Genomic DNA, 23151 nt, shown 5'->3' with positions numbered 1-23151 from the left:
TAGCATGAACTGTGTATGCTAGGTACCCTTCTAGGCACTGGGAATACAGCAGTGACCTAAACAGACAGAAGATTCCTGACCTCATGCAGCTTGTGTTCTAGTTGGGGGACAGGGTCATGAATAAGTGAAATATACATGCCAGATAAGGTCATAAAGGAGGATAAGGCACAGAAGTGGGACAGGGAATACTGGCAATGAGGTTGTTACAATTTTAAATCGAGAGGGAAGATCTCAGTGAGAAGGGAGATTTGATCAAAGAACTAATGTCTGTGAGGGAGTGAGCCATGTGGATATCTGGGGAAAAAGTATCTTAGGCAGAGGGCACAGCCAGTGTGAAAGCCAGAGTCTTTTTTTTTCCTCAGGCTCAAGGCCCTGCTAGGAGGCCAGTGTGGCTGGGCACAGTGAAGGAGGGGAGAGGATGTGAAATTCCAGCACTAAGGTCTTGTAGGGCCACTGTAAGGATTTGGCTCTTACTCTGAGTATGACACAATGCCTTCAGTGGTGGTGAGCAGAGGCCTGACGTGGTTTGACTGAGATCTTAAAAGGATCACTCGTGCTGCTAAGTTGAAAACTTAGGGGACCCAGGAGAAGCAGAGAGATCTGGTAGGCACTGTGAACAGAGGTATGGAAGATTGTCATGAGCAGCCAAAAGTGTTTGGGCCATTTGTGAAAGGACAGTATTCTAAAATTAAAAAAAAAAAAAGAAAGAGTTCTACATTCTAGCCCAAATGAGAATAAACTGGGCTCCATGAAACCACTTAAAATTGAACAGAAAGTGAGAGAGGCAAGTGAGCATTGTAATCACCTGACAAGGTAGTAGGTGAGGCCGAATTCAGGTAGAGACTGCCATGCCTGAATGAACTGCAGCTTGGCTTCGACCAGGGGCATCTGGGCCACGTTCTGATGGGCTTCCAGGATGCGGGCTGCCAGCTAAGCAGAAGTGGGAGATGTCAAATTCTCCTTAGCAGGCACTGACTCTCTACAGCAATCATCCCGTTGGCCCCGGGTCCCCAACAAGAAGAATGAATGCAGGGCCCAACTACAGCTCCACAAAGACAATTCCTCCCATTCATTCATTCACTCTCTCTCTCTCTTTCTATAATACATGCAAATCACTGTGGAGAAACAGGAAGATGGACCAACACATAAATATCTAAGCTTTATGTAGATGAAGAGTCCTGAGTTCTTTCTGGGGTCTGTGGTCTCCATGGACAATGGTTCTACTTGAATCAGTTTATCTGTGTAACTTTCAACCCCACTCTTATGGAAGCATAACTTAAAATTTTAATTTGTGGGGATTAAATCATTATTTTTAAATTAGGTTTATTCTGAGAATATTGCCATGTTCAGTTAGCAGTATAGTCACTGCTAACAAAATTCACAATAATTTCTTAATATCATCTAATACCCAGTTCATAGTCAAATTTCCCTATCAGCTGATTTTTCATGATGATGATCTCAGTCATTTAAATTATTTATTTTATTTCAGAAAATACAGAATTTGCTGCAGACAATCACCCCAACCAGATTAGTAGTACCTGTTTAGACTTGTGCTTTTTTGCACACCTAGGTGACACAAAACATTCTGGGTTCATATCCATGTTTTCAAGACCGGAAGCCACCTGAGATGCTGAGTTCCGGTTTTTCATCCTCAGAAATGAAAGGATGTTAAGGACCTCTGGCTGGTAGGAGCTGTCCGCCATGGTTTTGCCCTTTGATGCCAAGATGCAGGCAGCCATCCACTGGGCATACTGACTCTCCTGCAGCAAACACCAGAGAGCTGAGAAGTAAGTTCAAATGCAAAGCAGCCATGCTGGGAACAGAGCAGGACCTGGGCTTTCATCTCTATGATACAAAACCGTCACCTTCCCAGCAAGGAAAGATATGAAGTGGCACACATTCAGACTGACTGTTAACCACGTAATTTAAAGTCCAATGAGAGCTTTTGAGTCCTGTGTTGAATTTCTAGATACCACGGGGCTAGAGAATATGAATGTCAACTTTAAGAAATTTCATGTGGAGAACTTTGCATTTAAAGACGAACCAAGGAGGGACTTCCCTGGTGGTGCAGTGGATAAAACTCCATGCTCCCAATGCAGGGTCCTGGGTTCGAACCCTGGTCAGGGAACTAGATCTCACATGCATGCTGCAACTAACAGTTTGCATGCCACAACTAAGGAGCCTGCGAGCCACAGGTAAGGAGACCGTGTGCTGTAACTAAGGAGCTGATGAGCTGCAACTAAGGAGCCCACCTGCCGCAACTAAGACCCGATGCAACCAAATAAATTAAAAAAAAAAAAAGATGAACCAAGGACAAAAAGGAGCTCCGTGGGGCACAGACAGGTGAAAACCCAAACTACCCGATAGCCTCCTTGACACATATTTCCATTTTCATATCACATCTTATCTCTATGACAGAAGAAAATGAGGAAAAATCATTAACTGACTTCTCATATTATTTCTCCCCTGGCCTATCCTTAGTAAAGATTCTAATCCCATAGCAGGAATCAGGTCCATTGGTGGTGCTGAACCAGTTAGTGGTGGCTTCTATTGTTCTTTAATGTCAGTGCTCATTTGTTACCTCAGGGAGCAAAGGGGAGTGGTCCCAGAAGCCGAGGTGATGCAGGTGCAGAATCGAATTAATTCTTCAGGGCAACAGTAGGTGTGGTTCACTGAATCACTGGCCTCAATCTTCACCCTCCTAGCATCCACACCTCTTGCCATGTAATTTTACAGTCCCTCCCGCCAGAGCTAGAGTGTAATTTCCCATATCTTGACTTTGGGCCTGGTCATGGATGTGCTTTAGTCAATGGAGCATGGGTGGAAATGACAGTGTACCTACCGATTGACTGCAAGCTTAAGATTTAGGAGGTCTCACACATTCCCAGTTCCCCTCTGGCACTTCTGCCATCACTATGAGAAGAGCCTCCTCCCCAGGCAGGCTGGGACCCAGAATAAATCCCATGAGCTCAGCCTGCGATAAGGAGCCAGCCGAGCCAGGTGGATGGCTTGAAGCAGATCTGCCCAGATGCCCTCAGCCTGGATCATTCAATCCCCAGCCCACCTGCAGAACGTTTATTCGTATGTGTCTGTGTGATTTTTGTGATTGTTTGTTACAAAGCAATAGCTAACTGATGAGTGCCCTCATTTGAGAAAACACCTGAGATAGTTTGTCCTGAGGCTTAATAAAGGTGAGGTGACTTACCATTTTTGTGGTTTTACTTACGTGGTCACATCTCAGATATACTTCATTCATACCATCAGCAACCGGGATTAGTAACTTGATTCCAAATTTTCTCCCTGCTACATTTACATCTGGCACAACTTCACAGCCTGAGTGATAAAAGGCAAGGACAGAACTGAGTTCTGAGAGATCTCTTAGACAAATATCAGATGTGCATCTAAAATAAAGACTTTGAACATAAGCTCCTCAGATTTGGTTCTCTTCTGAAAAACTGAGGAGCAGGCTGATAACATTAATTAAAGGATAACTAGATAAGTTATGAACATAACATGGATAAATAAAAATATTGCTTTTATGGATTTCTTAAATAATCATCAGTTGAATTCATTTTTCAGGTTGATTTGGCTATTCTAACTCGTATAATCAGTTATTGAATATAAGCTTTGAAATGAATTAAAGCAGAGGGAATCCTCTGATTGTCACAATGATAAGGGAATTGAGTGCACTAGTTAATTAAATTTTTAGTTAATGGAGTTACCAGTACACTCACGGCCACTTTCAGAAATCAGGCACAAAAGTGATACTGAATTAGACATAATTGTTTTGGAATTCAGAGTGTTTTTCAGGATCCAACAATGTCTAATGTACTATGTTTATGACACCAATTACCACCACTTCAGAGACTTGGACACACTGGGAAAGAAGGGACAGCATAACACAAATAACCATTCACTGGTTTGCATTTCAGTCCATGTTTCACAGGGAGGAGGAGCTGCAGGCAGGCGGTCACTGACAACCTGTGACATAAGAGGTTCCTCTGGGAGTGAACCTGCTTCACTGGTGGGAGTCTTGGCTTTCATCCACCTGCTGGGCCGTGACAAGCCATACCAAGATATTGGACCCTCTTACCTCTAAGATTTAGTTTTTCTACTGGTTCTCCTTGTTCAAGTTCCTTATTTTTAAAGTAGGCTATAGACGTGTCTTTAAAGACGAACCAATATTGTTTGAAAGCTTTTAATATTAGCTTCTTGGGCCTGCAAATTAAAGTACAGTAAGCATTTGAAAAAGCATCCAGAAATGTAGGACACATTGCAAATTCAAGTGGATCAAGATGCTCTAGGGACCCTTTGAAACAACATCCTCTGTATTTTTAAAAATAATTTTCAAATTGCTAACTCATTTCTAAAAACTGAAAATGGGGTTTTGATATGAGATGCAGAAGTTAACGCAAAATCTCAGGAGCTAGACCACCTGGGGCTACACTCTGGCTCTGCTACTGTATAAATGTGTGACCCTGGAAAAGACACTTCATCTTTCTGGGCCACATGTACTGCTTCTGTGTGATGGGAGAGTATCAGCCTCCAGTTCATAGGGCTTTTGTGAGGATGGAAAGAGGTAATCTCTATAAGGTACCTGGCAAACTGAAGTGCTCAACAAATTATTATTATTATTACTATGATGATGATGTGAGAAACATCCATGAATCTGGTGACATCTAAAATTTCAGTTTACTTCTTGAATCTGAAAAAGCTGTCTATACGGACAACACAATCTTCAGATTATCAGACATAAAAATCAGATATAAAGGTACTTTTCTGTACTTTCCTCTTGACCCTTAAGAGAAACCATGAGAAAATTCCTATTGAGCCATGGAAATCACCAAAATCTACAGCTAATCTACATAGACTCACTCTTATTAAAAAATATTTTGGCACAACATTGTAAATCAACTATACTTCAATTTAAAAATATTTTGGGGGAAGACCTCCAACCATTATATCCATTGGGGCCAGAAAACTTTGTACTCTGGGCTAGACAAGGTTGGCAATGCCAATGGCAGGCCTCAGCTGGGTCATTCAAAATAGAAAACAAGAGATCGAGCTGGGGAGTAGGGAAGGGGATACAGATGGACAGAGAAAAGGTAATAGGAATTGTATGTGGTTCAATGGAACAATCCCAGCCTTGGGGGTGCATCAGGGTATCTCATGTCTGAGGGGTAGATTTCTGCATTCAAGAACAGAGGAAGAGAGGAAGCTTGGGCTTAACTGCACTCATATATAATTTAGGGTAAGTCTTTTAACATGTCAGTACTAGTCTTTCATTAGCTAAACATGTGCTATCCTTAACACCAGGATAAGGGAGAATATGTTCATTAAAAAACCAATGTATTACAGGAGATTATTATATAAAAATCACACAATAAAACTGAAAAACATTATACGGAGTTAATATTTCTAGGATTTAGAAAATCACTACCTTAAAATAGTATTTATCATGTTGAAAGTTGTAGGTAGTATAATTCTAAGGAATATATTTAAAAGATTACTTGTCTAAGAATCAGATTCTCTAAAGTTAATATTTTCAAAGTAAAATCTAAAGACACAGCCTACAATCAAAAGACAGTGAAGTCTCAGTTTAGTCCTAGGCATCTAAATATTTCTATTCAGAATTAAGAATGAAACTCTGCTTCTCTATTTTAACTGGACTTTAAGAGTATCAAAAGATCTTAAATTCCCTCTACTATTTTCTTCCAGGTTGGTTCATCCTCCAGCTGCTTTTGCATATCCTCAAAACTAATGATGTTCCAGAGGCTGAGGCAGGGCAGGGAAGGAGGAGTGGAGAAGGTGGCTGGGTGGGGAATGGTGCACACAAGAATGAGACAGTTTTTTGTACACTGAAAACTAGATGACGCTGTTGAAAGAAATTGGAGAAGACACAAATAAATGGAAAGATATTCCATGCTCATGAATTGGAAGAATTAACATTGTTAAAATGTCCATTTTACTTAAAGAAATCTACAGATTATATGCAATCCCAAAGATATTTTTCACAGAAATAGAATAAAAAATTCTAAAGTCTGTATGAAACCACAAAAGACTCTGAATAGCAAAAGCAATCCTAAGGAGGAAAACAAAACAAAACAAAATGAAATGAAACAAAACAAAAAACAAACAAACAAATGAAAAAACAAAGCTGGAGGTATCACCCACCCTGATTTTAAACTAAATCACAAAGCCATAGTAATCAAAACAGCATGGTATTGGCAGAAAAACCCATGCGGTTATGGACAATTAATTTATGACAAAGGTGCAAAGTACATACAATGGAGAAAGAATAGTCTCTTCAATAAATGGTGCTGGAAAAACTGGACTGCTACAAGCAAAAAATGAAACGAGATCACCATCTCACACCATACACAAAAAACAACTCAAAATGGATTAAAGACTTGAATGTAAGTCTTAACCATATCTAAAACCATAAACTACTAGAAGAAAACATAGGCAGTATGCCTATGTTTGCTAACATTGCTAAGACATTGGTCTTAGCAATATCTTTCTAGATAAATCTCCTCAGGCAAGGGAAAAAAAAGCAAACATTTAAAAATTGGATAACATAAAACTGAGAAGCTTCTGCACAACAAAGGAAACAATCAACAAAATGAACAGACAACCTACTGAATGGGAGAAGATGTTTGCAAATGGTATATCCAATAAGGCATTAATATCCAAATTATATAAAAAGCTCATACAACTCAACAACAACAAAAAACAAACAACCCAATTAAAAACCGGGCAGAGGAGCTGAATAGACATTTTCCCAAAGACATACAGGTGGCCAACAGGTACATGAAAAGATGTTCAACATCACTAATTATTAGGGAAATGCAAATCAAAACTACAAGGTTAAAATCATCTCATGCCTGTTAGATTGGCTATTATAAAAAATACAAGAAATAACAAGTATTGGTGAGGTTGTGGAGAAAAGGGAACCCTCATACGCTGTTGGTAGGAATGCAAACCAGTGTAGCCACCATGGAAAAAAATATGGAGATTCCTCAAAAAATTAAGAATAGAACTACCATATAACCCAGCAATTTCATTTCTGGGTATTTATCCATAGAATACGAGAACACTAATTTGAAAAGATATATACACCTTTATGTTCACTGTGGCATTATTTATTGCCAAGATATGGAAACAACCAAAGTGTCCATCGATAAATGAACAGATAAAGAAGATGTGGTATGTATATGTATATGAATATATACATATATATTCACAATGGAATATTAGCCACAAAATAGAATGAAATCTTGCCATTTGTGGCCACATGGATGGACTTTGAGGGTATTATGTTAAGTTAAATAAGTCAGACAGAGAAAGACAAATACCATATGATTTCACTCATGTGTGGAATACAAAGAACTAATAAAAAAACAAAAGACAAAATAAATGAACAAACCAAACCAAACCAAAACAAACACCTAGATAACAGAGATCAGAGTAGTAGTTACTAGAGGGGTAGGGGTGGGGGAGGGGTGGCAAAATGGGTAAAGGGGATCAACTGTATGGTGATGGATAGAAACTAAATTTTTGGTGGTGAGCACACTGTAGGGTATACAGGAGTAGAAATATAATGTTGTACATATGAAACATATAATGTTATAAATCAATGTTATCTCAATAAAAATAAATTTCAGAAAACCAAAAAACAAAACAAGCAATCAATAAATGTTACCTGAAGTATGACAAAAAAAAAAAAAAAAAAAAAGAGAAGAGACAGTGTCAAATACTCATGGAGCTTGTAATTAAAAGAGGGAAATGTATAAGTAAATAAATATAATAAAATGTGGTAAGTCATACCACAAGGACATAGGAGTGGTGAGTAACAGAGTACACAATATTTAAACATAGAATGAAGGATCAATAAGAATTTGATGGGAGGAACAGGGAAAAGAAATTTCAAAAAGAAAAGTTCAGGGACTTCCCTGGTGGTGCAGTGGTTAAGAATCCACCTGCCAATGCAGGGGACATGGGTTTGATCCCTGGTCTGGGAAGATCCCACATGTCATGGAGCAACTAAGCCCATGTGCCACAACTACTGAGCCTGCGTGCTGCAACTACTGAAGCCCATGTGCCTAGAGCCCGTGTTCCGCAACAAGAGAAGCCACAGCAATGAGAAGCCCGCACACCGCAACGAAGCGTAGCCCCCACTCACCACAACTAGAGGAAGCTCACATGCAGCAACAAAAACCTAACACAGCCAAAAATAAATAAAATTAAAAAAAAAAAAAAGAGTTCAGGCAACTGCATGTGCAAAATGCAGAGACGAGTCAGAGCCTGGTACCTTGCTGGTAGGAGTTGAGTCAACACTTCTTGGACATCTGCCTCATGCTGGGTACCGGGCTGAGCCATGGAAATGGGCAAAGAGGCAGTTTCTGAGGCTACAGCATTTCCATGTGTGGGGCTGATGGGGACCAGAACAGCAAGCAGACGAGGGCCACAGTGGGACTCTGAATGTCCACCTAAGGAGCTGGGCTTTATTTTCTAGAAAAATGGTTCTCAAATTCTGGTGTTCATCAGAATTGGGAGGGAACTTGTTGAAGATATACAAGCCTGGGCCCAGTCCCAGAGAATCCTTCCTATTCAGCAGGTCCAGGTTAGGGCCCAGGCATCTTCATTTTAAGTAACCTTTCCTAACATGTTTCCCTCGTTTGAGAAACACAACTCCAGACCAGTGATCTCCAAACTAAAATGTGGCACACCCAATCCTTAAAATATTTTGAGTACCTACCCCCTAACATATTTACAATTATTTATTTGTAATATATTACAATATATACATTACAAAACTTGTATAAACCTAAATTAAAAATAAATATATGTGAAAAGTTTGGTTTGTTTCAAGAAGGGAGGTTATTGCTCAGTTATACAAACCCCAGTGGAGGAAGCACACTGTTGGCCCTGTTTACTAAATCACACTATTCATATTTTAATGCCGTCTACCTGTTTGTGAAGGTTTTTGTTGAAACAAGGTTGCTAATTTCCATCTTTGCTGATGTCAATCATTCACATATGCAAATTGATCAGGATATGTTGCTCTTTAATATTTTTAATAAGTGGGTTTAAAATACACTATCACTCTTAATTTGGATGCTTTAACACAGAAAAATTCTGTTTCCAGGTTTTAAAGGTGAGCAGATAATATTGCTTTAATAGGCAGTATCATTATTGGCAACACTGTGGCAATGGAAACATTTCCAAAAAATTGTTTCAAAATGTTCTCTTCACCAGTGTCTTATAATTTTTTGCATACAGGTCTTTTAGGTAGGTTTATTCTGAGATATTTTATTCTTTCTGTTGCAATGGTAAATGGGAGTGTTTTCTTAATTTCACTTTCAGATTTTTCATCATTAGTGTATAGGAATGCCAGAGATTTCTGTGCATTAACTTTGTATCCTGCTACTTTACCAAATTCACTGATGAGCTTTCGTAGTTTTCTGGCAGCATCTTTAGGATTCTCTGTGTAGAGTATCATGTCATCTGCAAACAGTGACAGCTTTACTTCTTCTTTTCTGATTTGGATTCCTTTATTTCTTTTTCTTCTCTGATTGCTGTGGCTAAAACTTCCCAAACTATGTTGAATAAGAGTGCTGAGAGTGGGCAACCTTGTCCTTCTCTTGATCTTAGTGGAAATGGTTTCAGTTTTTCACCATTAAGGACAACGTTGGCTGTGGGTTTGTCACATATGACCTTTATTATGTTGAGGAAAGTTCCCTCTATGCCTACTTTCTGCAGGGTTTTTATCATAAATGGGTGTTGAATTTTGTCGAAAGCTTTTTCTGCATCTATTAAGATGATCATATAGTTTTTCTCTTACAATTTGTTAATATGGTGTATCACGTTGATTGATTAGCATATATTGAAGGATCCTTGCATTCCTGGAATAAACCCCACTTGATCATGGTGTATGATCTTTTAATGTGCTGTTGGATTCTGTTTGCTTGTATTTTGTTGAGGATTTTTTGCATCTATGTTCATCAGTGATATTGGCCTGTAGTTTTCTTTCTTTGTGACATCTTTGTCTGGTTTTGGTATCAGGGTGATGGTGGCCTCGTAGAATGAGTTTGGGAGTGTTCCTCCCTCTGCTTTACTTTGGAAGAGTTTGAGAAGGATAGGTGTTAGCTCTTTTCTAAATGTTTGATAGAATTCACCTGTGAAGCCACCTGGTCCTGTGCTTTTGTCTGTTGGAAGATATTTAATCACAGTTTCAATCTCAGTGCTTGTGACTGGTCTGTTCATATTTTCTATTTCTCCCTGGTTCAGTCTCAGCAGGTTGTGTCTTTCAAAGAATTTGTCCATTTCTTGCAGGTTGTCCATTTTCATGGCATAGAGTTGCTTGTAGTAATCTCTCATGATCCTTTTATTTCTGCAGTGTCAGTTGTTTCTTCTCCTTTTTCATTTCTAATTCTATTGATTTGAGTCTTCTCCCTTTTTTTCTTGATGAGTCTGGCTAGCGGTTTATCAATTTTGTTTATCCTTTCAAAGAACCAGCTTTTAGTTTTATTGATCTTTGCTATCATTTCCTTCATTTCTTTTTCATTTATTTCTGATCTGATCTTTATGATTTCTTTCCTTCTGCTAACTTTGGGGGCTTTTTGTTCTTCTTTCTCTAATTGCTTTAGGTGCAAGGTTAGGTTGTTTATTTGAGATGTTTCCTGTTTCTTAAGGTAGAACTGTATTGCTATAAACTTCCCTCTTAGAACTGCTATTGCTGCATCCCATAGGTTTTGGGTCGTTGTGTCTCCATTGTCATTTGTTTCTAGTTATTTTTTGATTTCCTCTTTGATTTCTTCAGTGATCACTTCGTTATTAAGTAGTGTATTGTTTAGCCTCCATGTGTTTGTATTTTTTACAGATCTTTTCCTGTAATTGATATCTAGTCTCATAGCGTTGTGGTCAGAAAAGATACTTGATACAATTTCAATTTTCTTAAATTTACCAAGGCTTGATTTGTGACCCAACATATGATCTATCCTGGTGAATATTCCATGAGCACTTGAGAAAAATATCTATTCTGTTGTTTTTGGAAGGAATGTCCTATAAATATCAATTCAGTCCATCTTGTTTAATGTTTCATTTTGGATGATCTGTCCATTGGTGAAAGTGGGGTGTTAAAGTCCCCTACTATGATTGTGGTACTGTCGATTTCCCCTATTATGGCTGTTAGCATTTGCCTTATGTATTGAGGTGCTCCTATGTGGGTGCATAAATATTTACAATTGTTATATCTTCTTCTTGGATCGATCCCTTGATCATTATGTAGTGTCATTCTTTGTCTCTTGTAATAGTCTTTATTTTAAAGTCTATTTTGTCTGATATGAGAATTGCTACTCCAGCTTTCTTTTGATTTCCATTTGCATAGAATATCTTTTTCCATCCCCTTACTTTCAGTCTGTATGTGTCCCTAGGTCTGAAGTGGGTCTCTTGTAGACAGCACCTGCCGAGACTGAACCAGGAAGAAATAGAAAATATGAACAGACCAATCACAAGCACTGAAATTGAAACTGTGATTAAAAATCTTCCAACAACAAAAGCCCAGGACCAGATGGCTTCACAGGCAAATTCTATCAAACATTTAGAAAAGAGCTAACACCTATCCTTAAACTCTTCCAAAATATGGCAGAGGGAGGAACACTCCCAAACTCATTCTACGAGGCCATCATCACCCCTATACCAAAACCAGACAAAGATGTCACAAATAAAGAAAACTACAGGCCAATATCACTGATGAACATAGATGCAGAAATCTTCAACAAAATACAAGCAAACAGAATCCAACAGCACATTAAAAGGATCATACACCATGATCAAGTGGGGTTTATTCCAGGAATGCAAGGATTCTTCAATATACACAAATCAATCAACGTGATACACCATATTAAAAATTGAAGGAGAAAAACCATATGATCATCTCAATAGATGCAGAGAAAGTTTTCGACAAAATTCAACACCCATTTATGATAAAAACCCTGCAGAAAGTAGGCCTAGAGTAAACTTTCCTCACCATAATAAAGGCCATATATGACAAACCCACAGCCAACATTGTCCTCAATGATGAAAAACTGAAACCATTTCCACTAAGATCAGGAACAAGACAAGGTTGCCCACTCTCAGCACTCTTATTCAACATAGTATTGGAGGTTTTAGCCACAGCAATCAGAGAAGAAAGGGAAATAAAAGGAATCCAAATTGGAAAAAAAAGAAGTAAACCTGTCACTGTTTGCAGATGACATGATACTCTACATAGAGAATCCTAAAGATGCTGACATAAAACTTTGAAAGCTAATCAATGAATTTGGTAAAGTAGCAGGATACAACATTAATGCACAGAAATCTCTGTCATTCCTAATGATGAAAAATCTGGAAGTGAAATTAAGAAAACACTCCCATTTCCCATTGCAACAAAAATAATAAAATATCTAGGAATAAACTAAGTGGACAAAAGACCTGTATGCAGAAAATTATAAGACACTGATGAAATAAATTAAAGATGATACAAATAGATGGAGAGATATACCATGTTCACAGATTGGAAGAATCAACATTGTGAAAATGACTCTACTACCCAAAGTAATCTACAGATTCAATGCAATCCCTATCAAACTACCACTGGCATTTTTCACAAAACTAGAACAAAAAAATTCACAATTTGTATGGAAACATGAAAGACCCCAAATAGCCAAAGCAATCTTGAGAACGAAAAATGGAGCTGGAGGAATCAGGCTCCCTGACTTCAGACTATCCTACAAATCTACAGTAATCAAGACAGTATGGTACTGGCACAAAAACAGAAATATAGATCAATGGAACAGGATAGAAAGCCCAGAGATAAACCCACGCATATACGGTCACCTTATCTTTGATAAAGGAGGCAAGAATATACAGTGGAGAAAAGACAGCCTCTTCAATAAGTGGTGCTGGGAAAACTGGATAGGTACATGTAAAAGTATGAAATTAGAAAATTTCCTAACACCATACACAAAAATAAACTCAAAATGGATTAAAGACCTAAATGTAAGGCCAGACACTATCAAACTCTTATAGGAAAACATAGGCAGAACACTCTATGACATAAATCACAGCAAGATCCTTTTTGATTCACCTCCTAGGAAAATGGAAATAAAAACAAAAATAAACAAATGGGACCTAATGAAACTTCAAAGCTTTTGCACAGCAAAGGAAACCATAAACAAGACCAAAAGACAACCCTCAGAATGGGAAAAAATATTTGCAAATGAAGCAACTGACAAAGGATTAATCTCCAAGATTTACAAGCAGCTCATGCAGCTCAATGACAAAAAAACAAACAACCTAATCCACAAATGGGCAGACGAGCTAAATAGACATTTCTCCAAAGAAGATATACAGATTGTCAACAGACACATGAAAGAATTCTCAACATCACTAATCATTAGAGAAATGCATATCAAAACTACATTGAGGTATCACCTCACACCGGTCAGAATGGCCATCATCAGAAAATCTGCAAACAGTAAATGCTGGAGATGGTGTGGAGAAAAGGGAACACTCTTGCACTGTTGGTGGGCATATAAATTGATACAGCCACTATGGAGAACAGTGTGGAGGTTCCTTAAAAAACTAAAATAGAACTACCATATGAGCCAGCAATCCCACTACTGGGCATATACCCTGAGAAAACCATAATTCAAAAAGAGTCATGTTCCAAAATGTTCATTGCAGCTCTATTTACAATAGCCAGGACATGGAAGCAACCTAAGTGTCCATCAACAGATGAATGGATAAAGAAGATGTGGCACATATATACAATGGAATATTACACAGCCAAAAAAGAAACGAAATTGAGAGATTTGTAGTGAGGTGGATGGACCTAGAGTCTTTCATACAGAGTGAAGTAAGTCAGAAAGAGAAAAACAAATGCTGTATGCTAACACATATATATGGAATCTAAGAAAAAAAGAAAAGGTCATGAAGAACTTAGGGGTAAGACGGGAATAAAGACACAGACCTACTAGAGCCTGGACTTGAGGATATAGGGAGGGGGCAGGGTAAGCTTTGAGAAAGTGAGAGAGTGGCATGGACATATATACACTACCAAACCTAAAATAGATAGCTAGTGGGAAGCAGCCGCACAGCACAGGGAGATCAGCTAGGTGGTTTGTGACCACCTAGAGGGGTGGGATAGGGAGTGTGGGAGGGAGGGAGATGCAAGAGGGAAGAGATATGGGAACATATGTATATGTATAACTGATTCACTTTGTTATAAAGCAGAAACTAACACACCATTGTAAAGCAATTTTACTCCAATAAAGATGTTAAAAAAAGCAAAAGCAAAAAATCCCCCCCCAAAACCCAAAATGTTCTCTTCACAGCATTAACATCTTTCAAAAACTGGTTATTTTCTCACTCATTTTACAATCACCTTTTCCTAAATGACAGATTAAGTGCATTTATTATTTTGAAAGTATCTGGAGGCTCACTACTGATGGCCACTTATCATCACAGAGAGGTCATAGATTTGGAACTTTTTTTTTTTTTTTTGGCTGCGTTGGGTCTTCGTTCCTGTGCGCAGGCTTTCTCTAGTTGCAGTGAGCAGGGACTACTCTTCGTTGCGGTAGCAGGCTTCACATTGCAGTGACTTCTCATTGCAGAACACGGGTTCTAGGTGCATGGGCTTCAGTAGTTGCAGCATGTGGGCCCAGTAGTTGTGGCTCTTGGACTTAGTTGCTCCGTGGCATGTGGGATCTTCCCAGACCAGGGATCGAACCTGTGTCCCCTGCAGTGGCAGGTGGGTTTTTAACCAGTGAGCCACCAGGCAAGTCCCTCTTTTTTTTTTAAGTATAACTCTTAACAGGTAATTTTGCATGTGATAACCAGTGAGCCTTAGAGTAGGACTAAAGATTTTCGTAGTCACCCTCCATCTCTTTAAAAATACTGTAAAGATTCTACCAAATTTAAGAGTCTCTTATTTATGAACTAAATCACACTGACAGTCTTCTATAGCACATTGGGTATGTCTGACTGGAACTTCTTTGCTACGGTAACTTGATTATGAATGACTCCATGAATGAGTTTTATTTGTAACCTCTCCCTATAACCCTGCTGTGGAGCCATTTATTCCAAGGTAGTTTCTCCAACAGTGGTTACACCTTACAGTTTGGGAATAAATCATTGTTTTTATTAAATATGTAATTGACTATTAGGATTGTATCTTGCCTGATTTATATTTAAGCGTTTGTAGCAAGTAAAATGTTGAGAGATTGGGCATAAAGTTCTAGATTGATTGTTATCTTCTCTTAGCCCTTTCAAGATATCTTCCAGCCAACAAGAACAGTTTTTCCTTTATAGGAAATCTATCTTTTCTCTTTGACTTCAAAGACTTTCTCTTACCAATGGTTGGCCACACCAAGATGTACGTTTATACTGATTTATTTTGTTGGGATTTGTGATTCTTGAATTTAAGGAGTTTGTCTTCAACAATTATGGAAAATAAGCATTCTCTTTGGAATGTTTGCTTCTCCCCTTTTTTTCTTTCTGAAACTCCTAGTTGAACCTTCTCATCCTATCTATACCATATCTTCCACTTCTACCTTTCTAAGTCCTCTCTTTGTGTTTTGAACTTGATGTTTAATACATGTATTCAATTTTAAATTTCTATGACTATATTTTTCTTTTTTAGAGTTTCTAATACTGCCTTTCATTACAATTTTTACCTTTCAATGTACTTAATGATTCTAAACATACTCATTTTATGGTTTCTTCAGATTGTTCTATTACCTAAAATTATTAAAATGGCTAATCCGCTTATTTACTGGACCTACTGACTTTTCTTTATGGTGGTTCATGAACTCACATGGTTAGTAATTTTTATTGGGAGGTTGTTTGTTTGTTTGTTTGTTTTGGGGGTGTTGCTGTTTTCTGTAGAAGGTCCACGCATGCTAGATTGTGAATATTTCCCTCCAAGTATTTTTGCAATTACATTTGCTAGGGTTTCATAGCTTTTGTGGTTCTGGACCAGTTTGTGTTTTATTTTTCAGAATTCTCTTATCATATAAGACATTTAAATTTAGATCTACATCTGTGTGTGGCACAGACCTTGGCTCTGACTTTTCAAGAGACATTTCATCTCCCCACACAGCACTCTATGCAAGGATGAACTTACTCTTCCTTTGACTGATAGGCAGTTTTTCTACTCCCTGTTAAGCAGAGAAGGCAGCTCTTGCAAGTTTCTGGCTTTAGGCAGCAGCTTCAGTCCTGGCTAATAACTTTACAGGAGGCAGCCCCACCTTGAATCCTGTGTGGGGATTAAAATTCCAGCCCTGAGCCATGAGAATCAATGTTCATGGCCAAACCCCCCTGTGCAGCTGAAGCTTCATTTGTAGAACTAGTTCCCTCTTCGTTTCCTGCAAGCTGAGATTTCCCAGTCTCACTTCAAGATCAACTTTGTATTGACAATTCTTTTTATCTTACCCAACATTCAAATGAATTTATAGTGAGACTGAGATTTGCATCAGATCAGAGGTCATGTTGCTAGGAAGTGAAGTTCACTGTTTATATAGTGGTTCAATAGATGTGTTTAGGGGGAAAAAAAGAGCTTCACTGTCAAAGAAAAAAAAAATTAAAAATCAAAGGGTTAGTTCAATGCTCTTCTCCTGCTGAGGAAAGGAGGCCCAGAGAAATGAAGGGTCTATAAGGGTCACACACCCACTAGCAGCAGAGCTCCACTCTCCAACATCTTTCCTCCCTTTCCTTCTCCTTTTCTGTTTCATCCCCCCCCACCCCGCTTCCTCCTTTATTATTTTCTTCCAGAAACCATATTATATTATACATTCAATGCCTTGAAACCTTTGGTAGATAAAGTGGCCACTGGTGAAATATGAGGACAACTTTGTGAGTTTTAGCATAATAATCACCCTAAAGTGATACGGATTCAGGGCTTAGTTTCAGGATATCGTTTCCTTCATCAAAAACATCTATAGGAAGAATATTGTCATTATTTGGTTTGCGAAGAGCTCAATTTGCTCTATATAGAGAAAACGGCAACTGAATTTCTTTTAAGAACAATTATTAATAATTTATTGAGATATATTTGTGGATTCAAATCCTTATTTTTTTTCTGTAGCTCTGACTATAACAATATGCATGGTTGCAACTATTTATGCCACGGAAGTTAAATGAATGACCCTATTGTTTGGAACCATCTACTAAAATCACACTAAAAAAAAAAACCTTGTAGAAACCCAGTGACAAATATTGCTACCTTCAGACGCTTGTTTCTCATTTATAGCTGATTCATTGTTCATTCTTTCCAAGTCTTTCTTTGCATCATATGTTAAAAAAAGCGACTTGTGTTTCTTTTCAAGCCAACTGACTCAGTGAAGTGTCAGCTTGTTAAGAAAAGTCAACAAACCATAAAGTAACTGATAGAACTTCAAAAGGACCCTACTCTTTTCATCCTAACCCACCTTGGCACCATCACAAATGTGGCAGCCCTTTCTTCCCATGAAGAAGGTAAAAAACTTCTCTGCCTTTTTAACAGTTTCAGATTGACCTGAGGTGACTGGGGATTTTATCAGAAATACTTTAACAGGTGAAGGTAGATAAACTAAGGTGACTACTCTCTATAAGCCCAGGATCAAAGTTCTAGAGACAACTGATTTTTAAACCATGAAAGAGCTTTCAAATAGTGTGAGAGTCCTGAGCAGGTGGACCATAGAAAGAATTCCAGTCTGGCATATGTGTTCAGTATCACTGACACCAGCCGTGTTTACACCACCATTTAATCAGCCAGGCACCATGCTCAATGCTTCATATGCATCATCTAATTTAATTCTCCCAACAAGCCTAAGGGAAGGTATATCCCCACTTTATAGATCAGGAAACTGAGGCATAAGGACAATACCTGAGGTCACCCAGCTGATGTGCATAGTGGAGCTAGGACTCCATCCATTGCCTGATGCCAAAGCTCACGCTCTCACCTTTGAACAATGAACCTGCCTAATGGATGTTCAATTTAAACTCCTAGACGCTTTACCTGCAAGATTTTGTGTAACTTCTTTCCTCTTCAAGGGTGACTTACCTAAATAATCTGAGATTATCTGCAAGTTTAGGGATATCAGTAATGTCCTCCTGAGGAAAAGCAGATAACATTTGACAAGCAGTAATTAGACAGGTGGTGCTGATACTCTGTACCTGCACTGTCCCACACTGTAGCCACCCTCCATGTGTAGCTATTTACATTAGAATTAATTAAAATTAAATAAATTGAAAAACTCAGTTCCTCAGTCACACCAGCTACATTTCCAGTTGTTACCTTGGGGGTGAGGTGGGGGAGGGTTAGGACTAGGATCGGGCACATATGGGACTTCTGGGGTGATTGGTAAAGTTCTAGTTCTTGATTTGGGTGGTGACTTGGGTGACAAATTAATACTAATTTTTTAACCTGTACGTTTTTGTATTTTTTACTTTTCTGTGTCATATATTACACAAAGGAAAAAAGATTTTAAAAACTACCACACACTATCACTCAAGTTAAAAATTTGAGTTAGAAACTACTAAGTTGGGGCTTCCCTGGTTGTGCAGTGGTTAAGAATCCACCTGCCAATGCAGGGGACACGGGTTCGAGCTCTGGTCCGGGAAGATCCCGCATGCCGCAGAGCAACTAAGCCCGTGCACCACAACTACTGAGCCCACGTGCCACAACTACTGAAGCCTGCGTGCCTAGAGCCCATGCTACTCAACAAGAGAAGCCACCACAATGAGAAGCCTGCATACCGTGATGGAGAGTAGCCCCTGATAGCTGCAACTAGAGAAAGCCCACGTGCAGCAACAAAGACCCAACGCAGCCAAAAATAAATAAATAAAAGAAATAAATTTATAAAAAAAACTACTACTTTTATGTATAAACAAAATATTTTACAATGTTTATATCAGAGTGGATAAGTCTTGCTATATCTAGTTCACTGATTAAACTCTCAGAAGGAATCTCGTTCAAAGTTCATTCTGCAGTGTAGGTTGGTGCCTTTTTTCAAACTGAAAAGACTATTGTTTGGCATCAAAAAAAAATACTGAGGAAGGTGAGAAGGGAATTTTTTATTTATTCTAAGAAGGATGACTTTTCCATTGTAAGTATTTAGTGGAGGATGTAGACAAAAGAGAAGTCGAGTTTCATGGGGCCCATGTCTCTAACAAATGTGATTCAGGGCCTGAATCTCTACAGAATCTGGGAATTCAGTTTGTATGAAGTATTTGCTTTGGCATGATACCAATTTCCTATTTTAAGGAATTTAACCATAATAGAACACACATTAAATACAAAACTATATAATGACTCATTTTTATCTATTACTATTTATAGCCAATTACAATGACTCTACCTCTCTGATTCAATGTGATTAAACTAATGACTGAAGAAGTTATACAAAAGAGTGGCTCCCAATGAATGAATCAAACAAGGAGGGGCACTGCAATTATAAAGCTGACATTCAGCCACATTTCTTGGATAAGGAGCAATAAAGATGATAAAACAGTGTTATTTCTTTATGTTTTACTGGAGAGTTTTTCTTTATTTACTAAAGTCAAAAGGTTCAGGAACATTTTACAATGTCCAACCTTGCCCAGTTGAAATGTATGACTAAGTCAACAGATCATATGGTTTCTCTACTTTCACAGCTACCTCATTCTTCTAGACTTAAGTTAAAGGGCCAATTCATGTTCCACACTAGTGAAATGGAGCCCTCAGCAGTCTTTCCCTCATACAAGCTAGCTTATCTTTAAGAAGAAATACAATATGAAAGAATTGTCATTGAGAGTGATGAAAATACCTTACCGTCTCTTACAGAGCGACCTGAGAAAAGCTAGTCAGTTCTTGCTAGGTTTAAGTTTGTCAGATGAAGAGAGTATTTTCTATTTTTCAAAATCAGACAAAATATTCCCTCATAACAATAAAAAAACTCATCTATGTTTGTCAATCAGAGCAAAGCCACAATTCCGAGTTATCAGAAAAATTCATACCAAAGTGTTGTCTGCTTTTCCACCTTCCAGGGTCACTTCCAAATTAGAAAGTGCTGCTTCTACTTCGTCGACCTCAGATTCATTTGTAAAATCCTGTATTTCAGTAGATAATGACAGTTTGCTAATGTGATACTACAACAAAAACAGAGGTTTTAGGAATGTTATAAACACAAGGGAATCCATCGGCCATTTCTTCTTTGAAGACAATTCCCCTGCAATACTGAACATCTCCTGGAAGGAGATCCCCCAGCTATGTAGGGAAAATGAAATATAATTTAAATTATTTTGAGATTTATGGTTAGTCATGTTCCAACTCAGTTCTTTCCCATCACTGGTTGACCTTGTAGTGCAGAAGAGATGAGGACGGCAAGACTGATGCCTTATAAGATGTGCATGTGGATGGGTTATGAGGAATATTTTAAATAATTTACTACCCTCATTTTCAGCTCTTTTTCAAAGAAAAACAATCAGTATGAAGAAAATGAAACTTTAAGGAGAACAAATTTGCTTTGTCTCCTTTCAGAGAAAGGTACCGAGGTTCCCATACCTGTAGTGCTGCAAAGATCAACATTTCTTCCTCCGTGCAGTCAATTTCTTCTAAGAGAATGGCCCACCTGGCTTGTTCATAAAGTTGGTTTATTCGGACAGCATCGTACTAGAGAAAGAAAGAGATATATGTGTGTGTATGTATGAGGGGGCATATTTACATTCCACAGTACAAAAGATCTAGAATAACTGAGGCCAATCCTTGTTTTTTTTTTTTTTTTTTTTTTAACATCTTTATTGGGGTATAATTGCTTTACAATGGTGTGTTAGTTTCTGCTTTATAACAAAGTGAATCAGTCATACATAAACATATGTTCCCATATGTCTTCCCTGTTGCGTCTCCCTCCCTCCCACCCTCCCCATCCCACCCCTCCAGGCTGTCACAAAGCACCGAGCCAATATCCCTGTGCCATGCGGCTGCTTCCCACTAGCTATCTACCTTACTGCGTTTGTTAGTGTGTATATGCCCATGACTCTCTCTCGCCCTGTCACAGCTCACCCTTCCCCCTCCCCATAACCTCAAGTCCGTTCTCTAAGAGGTCTGCGTCTTTATTCCTGCTTTACCCCTAGGTTCTTCATGACATTTTTTTCTTAAATTCCATATATATGTGTTAGCATACTGTATTTGTATTTTTCTTTCTGACTTACTTCACTCTGTATGACAGACTCTAGGTCTATCCACCTCATTACAAATAGCTCAATTTCGTTTCTTTTTATGGCTGAGTAATATTCCATTGTATATATGTGCCACATCTTCTTTATCCATTCATCTGGTGATGGGCACTTAGGTTGTTTCCATCTCCGGGCTATTGTAAATAGAGCTGCAATGAACATTTTGGTACATGACTCTTTTTGAATTTTGGTTTTCTCAGGGTATATGCCCAGTAGTGGGATTGCTGGGTCATATGGTAGTTCTATTTGTAGTTTTTTAAGGAACCTCCATACTGTTCTCCATAGTGGCTGAACCAATTCACATTCCCACCAGCAGTGCAAGAGTGTTCCCTTTTCTCCACACCCTCTCCAGCATTTATTGTTTCTAGATTTTTTGATGATGGCCATTCTGACTGGTGTGAGATGATATCTCATTGTAGTTTTGATTTGCATTTCTCTAATGATTAATGATGCTGAGCATTCTTTCATGTGTTTGTTGGCAGTCTGTATATGTTCTTTGGAGAAATGTCTATTTAGGTCTTCTGCCCATTTTTGGATTGAGTTGTTTGTTTTCTTGTTATTGAGCTGCATGAGCTGCTTGTAAATTTTGGAGATTAATCCTTTGTCGGTTGCTTCATTTGCAAATATTTTCTCCCATTCTGAGGGTTGTCTTTTGGTCTTGTTTACGGTTTCCTTTGCTGTGCAAAAGCTTTGAAGTTTCATTAGGTCCCATTTGTTTATTTTTGTTTTTATTTCCATTACTCTAGGAGGTGGGTCAGAAAGGATCTTGCTTTGATTTATGTCATAGAGTGTTCTGCCTATGTTTTCCTCTAAGAGTTTGATAGTTTCTGGCCTTACATTTAGGTCTTTAATCCATTTTGAGCTTATTTTTGTGTATGGTGTTAGGGAGTGATCTAATCTCATACTTTTACATGTACCTGTCCAGTTTTCCCAGCACCACTTATTGAAGAGGCTGTCCTTTCTCCATTGTACATTACTGCCACCTTTATCAAAGATAAGGTGTCCATATGTGCATGGGTTTATCTCTGGGCTTTCTATCCTGTTCCATTGATCTATCTTTCTGTTTTTGTGCCAGTACCATACCGTCTTGATGACTGTAGCTTTGTAGTATTGTCTGAAGTCAGGGAGCCTGATTCCTCCAGTTCCTTCTTTCGTTCTCAAGATTGCTTTGGCTATTCGGGGTCTTTTGTGTTTCCATACAAATTGTGAAAGTTTTTGTTCTAGTTCTGTGAAAAATGTCAGTGGTAGTTTGATAGGGATTGCATTGAATCTGTAGATTGCTTTGGGTAGCAGAGTCATTTTCACAATGTTGATTCTTCCAATCCAAGAACATGGTATATCTCTCCATCTATTTATATCATCTTTAATTTCTTTCATCAGTGTCTTATAATTTTCTGCATACAGTTCTTTTGTCTCCTTAGGTAGGTTTATTCCTAGATATTTTATTCTTTTTGTTGCAATGGTAAATGGGAGTGTTTTCTTGATTTCACTTTCAGATTTTTCATCCTTAGTGTATAGGAATGCCAGAGATTTCTGTGCATTAATTTTGTATCCTGCCACTTTACCAAATTCATTGATTAGCTCTAGTAGTTTTCTGGTAGCATCTTTAGGGTTCTCTATGTATAGGATCATGTCATCTGCAAACAGTGACAGCTTTACTTCTTCTTTTCCAATTTGGATTCCTTTTATTTCCTTTTCTTCTCTGATTGCTGTGGCTAAAACTTCCAAAACAATGTTGAATAATAGTGGTGAGAGTGGGCAACCTTGTCTTGTTCCTGATCTTAGTGGAAATGCTTTCAGTTTTTCACCATTGAGGATGATGGTTGCTGTGGGCTTGTCATATATGGCCTTTATTATGTTGAGGAAAGTTCCCTCTATGCCTACTTTCTGCAGGGTTTTTATCATAAATGGGTG

The 23151-nt window shown here is 38.3% G+C and overlaps 1 protein-coding gene across 2 annotated transcripts in view; it reads right to left on the bottom strand.

Moving 5' to 3' along the window:
• FERMT1 (FERM domain containing kindlin 1) overlaps positions 1-23151 on the bottom strand; it is a 74173-nt gene that overhangs the window by 6479 nt on the left and 44543 nt on the right. The window contains exons 7-13 of one of the 2 annotated variants that reach the window (XM_030872583.2): positions 20567-20674; positions 20020-20151; positions 18086-18135; positions 4094-4218; positions 3227-3333; positions 1539-1760; positions 806-930 (exon numbers count right to left, since the gene is read on the bottom strand). In XM_030872583.2, the coding sequence (XP_030728443.1) occupies positions 806-930; positions 1539-1760; positions 3227-3333; positions 4094-4218; positions 18086-18135; positions 20020-20151; positions 20567-20674 (869 nt within the window). The remainder of the gene's footprint in view (positions 1-805; positions 931-1538; positions 1761-3226; positions 3334-4093; positions 4219-18085; positions 18136-20019; positions 20152-20566; positions 20675-23151) is intronic. The other variant, XM_060285238.1, reaches the window with a different exon arrangement.

This window comes from Globicephala melas, chromosome 15 (genome assembly GCF_963455315.2).
Source record: "Globicephala melas chromosome 15, mGloMel1.2, whole genome shotgun sequence".
Classification (NCBI taxonomy): Eukaryota; Metazoa; Chordata; class Mammalia; order Artiodactyla; family Delphinidae; genus Globicephala; species Globicephala melas.
This window is presented reverse-complemented; position numbering and strand designations above follow the sequence as displayed.